The sequence below is a fragment of the Triplophysa rosa genome, linkage group LG2 (genome assembly GCF_024868665.1).
Source record: "Triplophysa rosa linkage group LG2, Trosa_1v2, whole genome shotgun sequence".
NCBI classification, from domain to species: Eukaryota; Metazoa; Chordata; class Actinopteri; order Cypriniformes; family Nemacheilidae; genus Triplophysa; species Triplophysa rosa.
The window spans coordinates 7,088,575-7,098,694 of NC_079891.1; the positions used below are offsets into that span (position 1 = coordinate 7,088,575).

The 10,120-nt window shown below is 37.1% G+C and overlaps 1 protein-coding gene across 1 annotated transcript; it reads left to right on the forward strand.

Moving 5' to 3' along the window:
* The first annotated feature begins 2,560 nt into the window (after positions 1 to 2,560).
* On the forward strand, positions 2,561 to 9,248 carry tbx2a (T-box transcription factor 2a). Its single transcript, XM_057328103.1, has 7 exons — positions 2,561 to 3,305; positions 3,978 to 4,245; positions 4,627 to 4,773; positions 5,401 to 5,477; positions 5,579 to 5,745; positions 6,833 to 7,431; positions 7,936 to 9,248. The coding sequence occupies exons 1-7, from the start codon at positions 2,947 to 2,949 to the stop codon at positions 8,371 to 8,373; spliced, it is 2,055 nt and encodes a 684-aa protein (XP_057184086.1). The 5' UTR covers positions 2,561 to 2,946; the 3' UTR covers positions 8,374 to 9,248.
* Positions 9,249 to 10,120: the final 872 nt, after the last annotated feature.

Genomic DNA, 10,120 nt, shown 5'->3' on the forward strand with positions numbered 1-10,120 from the left:
AAAATATACACCTGAAGCTTTGGGCTGCTCTTGATCTGGAGAAATATGAAAAACTTTGACATATCTTAAACGGTCAGGCTCCAAGAACCTGATCCACAGGATAAATACAACATTTTTTGGGTGACATGTTGATTACTTACTACTTAGCCTTGCACAACCTTTTTGTTTTTCACAAATTTAACAGAACAGTCTATATCGAATAGATGCTAAATAATTTCCTATATTTTGATTGTTCGCATTTTGCCCAGTTCAGCTACACTAAAAGCCCAAAATAGTGTCTTAAAGGTTTGGGAGAACAGAACTATTAGAGAACGTTTGATACGCCCTTTCAAAAGCACCTGCAAAAAACAGCACAGACAATTTTGTGGTAGATAAGATTTTAGCGTACATTTTCTAGAACAAAACATAAATAACTCGCAGTACCATATGGATCTTAGTTAATTACCTTGATGAATATATACATGGTGATTATCTTGCGCCAGCATGTGCGGCTAATCTGCAAGCCTCTCCACCTTTCTGTTTTAGACTATATGGTTACTACTAATTTAATGTGACAACACTTTCGATTTTGTGTATATGATTTACTCCCATCATCAAACTCGAGCAGACAATAATGCTTAGGGTCATTCATGTAAGAAATATATTTATTTAATTATGTTGTTATGTAGTTCGAGGCCTATAAACACACACAAACAAAATGAATAAATAAATCACGATTATTTTTAAAATGAGATTACAATATAACTATACCAACAATTCGAAAGTCCCCCATTAACACTATATGTACAAGCAGACACATTACACAATAAATATGAATAATAAATCAGCTTCGGTTCAATATCATATTAAGGTTTTATTTAATAGGCTATGTAGGAAGTCAAATCAACGCTGTTCTTAAATCTTAGAGATTGGTCTACATTTACATAAATCGTGTAAACAATTCAAATTGAACTTGCGTTCCTTTATTCTAACTTTCGAAACTTGTTGACCACATAATAAAAGTAAGAGCTCTTACCAAAGAGTAACATGCGGGTTGTTAATGTCGATACAGGATTATCCAACACATTCATTTGACGTCCTCCTGTTGTAAGATATGTTTTCATACACCCGTGACCGAAGATCTAGATTCACCCATAACTGTCGGGAAGCATGAATTACAACAGACCTCGAGCTGCTTGCAATGTCATAACTTCAAGCCCGAAGAGCGACTTCATTTCTGACGGTATTAAGTCAGCAGTAACCTGTCTCCCTCCCACTACAGCCGTGTTTTGTGCTCTTGGGTAGGAGGTCATTTCTGAGGACTAAATTCAGGATATGTCCACGTAAAAAGAGTTAAATGATAAGGAATTAAAGGCAATTCTTAGTGACACCGAGCGGGTTTGAATGCAATGTGTAAGATCCTGTAATCATTCATTGTTTTAACCATACAACACTTGACTTAAAATTGAATAGACATCGATTCAAAAACACGAGGTAAACATTTGATCATTGTACTATCACTGGCTTTATTTTGCGGAAATAAACTGGCACAAGTAAAATAATTTCTTTGCATTTTTCTCGACTCTTTTGAGAACATTGGGTGGATGGGTGCAGGCTGTTTGATAATTTGAGACCAAATATGAATTGACAGGAGTAGGTTCTTATTGTGGGACTCCAGCCGACTGGCGCCAAGCGCTCTTTAAGAAACGGAGTCCCTCTTAATCAAGGATCTGTTGACGAGCCTCTTAAAGGTACACGACTGCTTATAGCGCTTTAGCTTGTTGCTCTGCTGTACCCTGTCGGCCGATTTAAAATAACCTACTCCTGAACAGTTCTGTGAACTATCGAAAACATACATAAGACACACGGTATTATTAGTTTTTATGTATAGTTTTTGGTAGGTTATACTCGAAAAGTCGTGTAGGCTACCCATAAGCAATCCGTAAACTGAACATCAGATTCTCTAGTCGAAAAGAAATCGGCCGTGTAGGCTAGTCTATCTTCTATTTAGTTTAAAATGCATTCTGCTATTACTGGTTTGTAAAAAAATAAAACTCAATTTTCAGTAAAATGCATAAATCGAACGGTTTCAAATCACTAAACAAAGGTATCCGCTTATAGTTATGATAAATTACATTTATTGTTATAACTACTGTCGGTATTTGTATATGGTTCCTATTTTAGCGTAGGCTACTGAAATAGCTAAAATAGCGTTCATTTATTATGCATTACGGTTCGGTAGTTATATAACTTCAAAATTCAATGTCTATAATCTAGGATGGAAGCATAGAGAAAGCACACGGATAAAACTGACGAAACATAAAAACACAAGCCGGGGAGAAGCTCACCCGGCTGCACACATCCAGATGACCATTCTGTTAGGTTATGCGTTTGGGGGTGGGATCTTCAGTGCTCTACTCTGTCATTGGTTAATATTTTATTCTGTTGACATGTTTTCTTACTGCAAATGCTTCCGACACCTTCTGGCCAACCCCCCTTTCACGATCTTGGCTGGAGCTGTCAAAACCACGCCTATGGAGCTCCACAATTGGTCCAGAATGCGTAAAATCTGCAATCAAGACGGCTTGGTTCATTAGTGCGAGAATCCAGTAAGAAGGGGCATGTAAGACAGACAGAGTTACACAGTGGCCAGGGAAGGACCTTCCAATTCCGCTCACGACCTCATCCTTGTTGTCGGAGGTGTTTTAGTTCCTATAGTGACTTGGACACAAGGAAAAGTGTATATCTCCACAGAGGTGTCAATGTTGCTCTTTTGAAGGATATTACAACTGTACTGGAATCGGAGCATCTTTAGCGGGAGTGAAATTAAGCCACCGGTCTTTTTTGCACTAGCGAAACAGTCCTTTCTATCAGCTGCGAGAGGGCGACAGTCCGTCGGACTTACGCGAGTTACAGGCGAAGTTATTTCAGAATATTACAGTTTCATCTGGCTCTTTGGATGCACCGATGAGAGATCCAGTTTTTTCAGCGAACGCTATGGCTTATCACCCTTTTCACGCGCACAGGCCGGTCGACTTCCCTATGTCAGCTTTCCTTGCTGCGGCTCAACCCTCCTTCTACCCAGCTCTCACTTTGCCGCCGGGTCTGAGTAAACCGCTGGCGGATCATGCGCTCTCCAGCGCGGCAGAGGCTGGATTGCACGCGGCGCTGGGTCATCACCACCAAGCGGCTCATCTCCGCTCCTTCAAAAACATAGAGCCTGAAGAGGATGTTGAAGACGATCCTAAAGTAACATTAGAGGCTAAAGAGCTTTGGGATCAATTCCACAAAATTGGAACCGAAATGGTCATCACAAAATCGGGAAGGTAATGCCTTTTTTAGGAGGTTTAACTTTTTACGATGTTTATGCATTTGCTTCATCAAAACGAAAAAAGTCTATTTTAGCACAGAAATTACAATTTTATTTAAAATCAATGGACTTGGAAGTGTTTACAGCTAAAATTTAGATACATTATAATAGGAATTATATTTTAGATGGATCAAATTACATCGAATGCTCCATGGCTACTAACGGAGTCAAAAGCCTATGATAGCCTACATTAAATATCTGATTCACAACCAGATTGTCTCTGTTTTAAAACTGTATCATAAATGTCGTAAGTTCATGAATAGGTAGTAAATGCACTAAGAGGCGCCGCACTTTGACGTCTTAAAAATCAAATAAAATGATACGTCCTAATTATTGCCAACGAAGAAGAATGAAAAGAATAAAAGTTTAAATGTCTTATGACTTAAAATATATTCAGAAAAAATATGAACTATTTTGCAAGGAAATTGTCCTTCACGAATGTGGTTGTGTGGTTTTTTTTCACTGTGGCAAGTGAGGTGGACAGGAATTTCTTGTCGATAAATGACTGAAACTTTAGCCGAACGTTATTTCTTGTTGTCTAATTTCATTTGGAATGTCAAATAAAATATTCCAAAGAAGAAATTTGACTCCAGCCACATAATTTTATGTCTGTTTGTTCCATCCACAGGAGAATGTTTCCTCCTTTTAAAGTGCGCGTGAACGGCCTGGACAAAAAAGCAAAATATATACTTTTGATGGATATTGTTGCAGCAGACGACTGTCGATACAAATTTCACAACTCTCGATGGATCGTTGCAGGAAAGGCCGATCCGGAGATGCCCAAACGAATGTACATTCACCCGGATAGCCCTGCCACGGGTGAACAGTGGATGGCAAAGCCTGTTGCGTTCAATAAACTCAAACTGACTAACAATATTTCGGATAAACATGGCTTTGTAAGTTACCATATGCAGTGTTTAATTCAGTAATACAAGTACTTTACGTAAGTGCGTTTTTGTTTAGAAATAAGTCAGAGGGGGATTGCTCCATTCGGGGGTAGATGCATATATAATAAAATATAGTTGGACTATAAGGTTATTAAAGGTGGTTTCGAAAAGTTTATGGACATTTTATAAGCGTTAGAGGGCAATGTTTTAAGGTGAATTGAGAGAAAGTGTTTTACTGCCTAAATGAAGAACGAAAGACTTGGAGAGCGGCTACCTTACCATCAAATGCCACAGGGCATTATTATTTTCATTCTGTCATTAAAACAACCTACTGTTAGTTTTTGATAAAACAAGTTAGCCTTATCAATAACACTGTTTTAATGTTTTCAGACCATTCTGAATTCAATGCACAAGTACCAGCCGAGGTTTCATATCGTTCGAGCCAACGATATTCTGAAACTCCCATACAGCACGTTCAGGACATATGTATTTCCTGAAACGGATTTTATAGCCGTCACCGCATATCAGAATGACAAGGTAAGTTACTAGAAATAACGTTTTTTAATGTTTGATTATTATTATTTTGACCGTTATATTTAGCTTGCGTTCAACGTATTTATTTCAGGGGCTTTAGATAGTTTTTAAAGATTGTTTTGCCGTCTGTTTAGTTATTTAAGAAAATTAATTTGCCGTCAAATATTCTATTTGCCTTTAAAATTTTCTATTTTATTTTTGTTAAAGCAAAAGAGAGGACTCGGTAGTAACTAGTTTGTTTTAGTTATTTTTTTAATCTTAGTCCTTTACGTTTTTGCCTGTTGCTCAAGTGCATTGGCATGGCAGTAGACTGTGTATGGTGGCCCTACTAATAAAATGTACAGGCCGCTCATAGGAACACTGAGCCTACTCGCTTGTTACTTGTAGCACTGACGCTACACTGTATTTCGACAAATGTAATTCAAAGTATTATGTATTGTGTCTATTTAACTTGGGTAAACTTTGATTTCTATTACAAATGTAATTGTCTTATCGTTTTGAATCATCAAGACATTGATGTTGACCTAACAGTTGAATCAGTTGCAGAGTTTAAACCCTGACATTTGGAGTAGGTTACAGCCTGCAGGAAAATGTTGAAATGTAATTAACGTATTTTCACTTTTCGGCTAGATCACACAACTGAAAATCGATCATAATCCATTCGCAAAAGGATTTAGAGATACGGGAAATGGAAGAAGAGAAAAAAGGTATTTTTGACCGATGTATATTTTAAATCATTGACTATGCATAGGCTATGTTTTTAATTGTTGTAGTTATGACGGTAAAGTAATTGTAAGTTGTTTTGTAGAAAACAACTGGGTCTGCCGTCAATGCGCATGTATGATGATCAAGGCAAAGTGGATAGAGATGGAGGAGATTCAGACGACTCATCTTGCGAACAAACTACAATGAGGGATTCAGTTCACTCGCCAAATGGACCAGTAACAAGTCCTCTTAAATTCAACATATCCAGAGGTAAAACCAAACATGACCGTGTTCTATGAACCTTTCAGTATTTAGTGCAAAGACGTAACAGGTTTCCTGTGCGTATTTTACAGGAATACTATTACTATTGCCCATGACTATTTTTAGTGCATCAGTATTACATTGCATTTACCAGGATGCAATGAACACGATAAAACCTACACAAAAGTGTAAAAACATGCAATTGCATAATGTGCCTAGATTCCACTTATCTCAGTTATTCTAACAAAGTATACAGCGGGTACACTAAATTTAAATGAGCTGACAAGATGGCAAGGTATATACTATGTTTAATGACAAATATTTCAACAGATTTGGTTCTTATTAACATTTTCATTATGCATTTTTTATTCATGTATAATAAGATTGTATATTTATTATTAATTTATGTTTTAATTTAGGTTAAGCAAAAATGTTGGGGATAATTTTTAATTTAATTATGACTACTATTTTACTGTTTTATCGATAATATTTTTAATGTATTAAACAAGTAAACAGATTTTGATTTAATTTAATATTTGATGTTTGTTCATATGATAAAATGTTTGCATTGTCCAATTTCCAACATGACTGTTGTAGTTCAAGGTGTGGATTTTGCAAATCAATTATTAGATCCAACTTAAATGTATTGGTAACTCTTCAAATAAAATGTAAATCTCAAACATTTATAAATTGTATTATAGTGTTACTTTTTTGTCAAAAAATAGCTGCCCAGCCGCTCCTGGCAGGATTGTGTATCCAAAAGTGATGGCTTGATGGAAGTCTTGTTGCATTGATACTGCACATTTATCATCTGAATGTCATTACGCATTATTTAAGAGCTTATTAGGATTTTTCCTTCAAGCTTTGTGAATCCTATTTAATAAAAAATCCCACTTATTGTGTCATAGATTAAATTAGTCACATAGAAAGGAATTAATGTGGGAAATATTTTTCTTTTACCAGTTTAATCAAAAGGAGTAATTAAACAGAAGCTGCTGTGATAAATATCAATGAGAGTTAATACCAATTCATAATTACGCCTTTATTTCTATTTTATCAAAAAAGTGTATGTGCTCAACATATTTATATATTCCAGGTGACTGCAATGAAAGTGACCATGAACTTGAAGAACATGATGACAGGTCGATCAGAGTTAGTAGTCCAGGCCAGGGACCGCCATCACCATTGAGCCCACATTGTGAAGATAGAGTCAAGGACAAATCACACCTACAAAAAAAGGGCGAATACTTGGATTCAAGGAAGGAAAATGACTCAAATTTCAGTATCAGAAACCTGGAGAAGGACAAGTTGGATGGAAGAACTTTGAAAGAATCAGATACCTCAAAAAAAGATGGTGACTGTGTGGGCCTTCGAACAGTCAAAGAAGGGTTGTCACCTCTGATGGTTCAAACAGAGAGCCCATCACATTTTAGTGCAAGTCACTTGCAAAGTCTAGCCCTCTCTGGTTTACACAATCAACATTTCTTTAACCCACTGAGCACGGGACAACCATTCTTATTTCACCCTGGGCAGTTTGCTATGGCTCCTAGTGCATTCTCAACTATGGGCATGGGACACTTGTTAGCTTCTATGTCTGGAGTAAGTGGACTAGAGAATGGCAGCCTCTCCTCTCAAAGTACCAGTTCACCCTACCCTTTCCCATTCCAATTGTCGCAACATATGCTTGCATCTCAGGTAGGATATTTGCTTTATATGCATTAGCACTATAAAAAAGATTTTATTAAAGATTTGTTTCTTAACTATTTAAAGGTATAGTTTTAGAAGAAAAAAAAGAATCACCCTAACCCTAACATCATTTATTCACTCTCATGTTGTTCATGTCGTTTTTGAAATCAAGCCTAAACCAAAAGAGAAAATGTATTTGATTACTAACTAAACTGTTTTATCAAGTAGGCCTACCAAAATAATGTATTACTAAGCAAGTGACGTTTTGCGGGTGTTTCTTTCTATAACTTACAAAGTAGGGGAAACAATAGAATCAATATGTGCAACAAAAGAACAACAATGCAAGGTGCACTAAAACTGGTCTCAGTTAGCCTATCACAGTATACGAAGAAAATAATATCATTTTTTACGCAATAGTAATGTATAGGCTCATGTTATTTTTAGTAAGCCAAATTTGTTTATCCACGTTGATATGAAACGTTTTAAAATAATTGTTCTTTCTTTTACATTTAGGGCATCTCCATGCCACCATTCGGGGGACTGCTATCCTATCCGTACACATACATGGCGGCTGCAGCTGCAGCAGCTTCCGCTCTCCCTGCCGGCAGTGCCGCGTCCTCCCTTGGTCGGAACCCCTTTCTTAGCAGCACGCGGCCAAGGTTGCGATTCAGCCCCTATCAGATACCAGTATCTGTTCCCCAGAGCCCGGGCTTGCTAATCACCGGTTTACCAAATACTCTGAATGCGGAGTCAGAGTCATCAAAACCAGGCAGCAGAGAGGGCAGTCCCATATCTGAGCACCAAAGCCATAAAACTGGAAGCTGCCACAATTCAGGATCTCCAAAATCATCAGTAAAGGATTCCATTAACGAACTGCAGAATATACAAAGATTAGTTAGTGGATTGGAGAAACGCAGAGACATGTCCCCAAGTGACGATTCACCAAAGTGACCACGATGCTATAACACACATCTTGACTATTGGCAAATGATGGCTCAGACATTGCGACATCCCTTTTCAAGTGTATCACAGTCTGGATTTCGTGGGAAACTGTTACATTTACGGATTTCCTAATGCTGACTGTCAAACGTGTTTAATTTTGGCAACGAATTTATGGACAGAATTTACGTTATCTCGTTTATGGATTATTCACCATATGCTCACCCACCGTTTCATGTATCCACGCAATTTTTAGGCCTACACCTTTCGGCTTATATTTCTCAACTGACTATTAATTATATCTCTGACAACATCTGAGGATGGTGGACGTTTAAGCAACTGGGACATTGTTTTCTAATTATTTATAATAAAAGTAAAACACGTTTTGTAAATACCGTAAATGGATTAAAGGAGACTGATTTTAATTTATTTAAAACTGTATATTTGTATGTAAATACTATTAGGTCTTAATTTGTTACATTTATATATGTATATATATATATATATTTCCCCCCCCCATTTACAAATATGAATATTATCAATAGCGCTTGATAGCAGAAACCGAAAGTGTCTGGATGTTTGTGATATCCAGATACGTGAAGGACATGCCACTGTAAATCAAAATATCCGATGATAGGTACATTTCAAATTTCATTTCCTGATAATTACACAGCGGTCCATAGGCAGGGAAAACTCAGGTTTCTTTCTAATCTTGCATTGATAAAGTTAGGCTGCATTTTCTCTTATAGGAGAGCTATCTATTTAAACATATTGGTGCTGGATTTTCGGGTAATTTTTTTTTGCATTCTGTCAATTTAAATAAAACGAAGGTTGTCATTATGTCGTTTGTACTTCTAACCTATATATAAATGGACTGTCAGTAGAAATTACTTTCTTCCTTTTTTTGTAAATCGCACTTTTTACATCAGTGACTGAGCATTAACATTTGAAATTGCAATCAAGCGGCTAAATATAGCAAATAGGCCGTATAGAAAATTAAATTTTCTGTAGACGTTGTATTTAATCAGTGCGCTTATATTGAATAGCTTGTTGGCATTGTTTAGATATCAAATGAATGAACTTCCAGTTTTCTGACTTCCAGTTTTCTGAGATTCAACTGATCCCCAAGAACTATATGTGCTTTAAAACCAAGTCTATAATTATCTACATCAACAATGTTGCCGTGCTTACTAAAATGCAAAACATGCGTGTAGTTAAAGTGATGTAACTGCAGAACATGACCTACAGCGATAGCTGATGTATAGCTGCACCATCTGTTGATCACCGGTATGTAGTTTTCGGTGGACCAATTCATCTTCAGGGCTAAAGAAAATATTTATCTAAACATATGGTAACAAAGGTTTATTAACAAGTATGTTATAAATGTTTTGTTAATTATAATGCAGTAGAAGTGAGACATGCAATGGGCAACAGACAGTGTACATTCTTTATAAAGTTTCTCAGAGAGAGAGAGAGAGAGAGAGAGAGAGAGAGAGAGAGAGAGAGAGAGAGAGAGGCCATAGCTCCAGTAGCAGACAGTTCTTTGTCCAGAGTCCGGCGCCTGTCGTCTGCCTGCCGGCCACACAGCTTATGCACAACCGCGCACAATGGCAAACGGGATCTCCAAAGTCCATGCTGATAATTAGAGTCCCCCCTCTTTTCTTCTCTTTCTAAAACCATAAGCGCAAAACTCATTTAATCGGGAACCTATTGTTCAATTCTGTTCCGTCCAATTAAGAGAGACAAATTCTCGCCCTTA

Coding starts and splice junctions, on each gene's coding strand:
- tbx2a (XM_057328103.1), top strand. CDS start 2,947: ATGAGAGATCCAGTTTTTTCAGCGAACGCTATGGCTTATCACCCTTTT. Junction 4,246..4,626: donor TTTCGGATAAACATGGCTTT/GTAAGTTACCAT, acceptor TAATGTTTTCAG/ACCATTCTGAATTCAATGCA. Junction 5,746..6,832: donor TAAATTCAACATATCCAGAG/GTAAAACCAAAC, acceptor TATATATTCCAG/GTGACTGCAATGAAAGTGAC.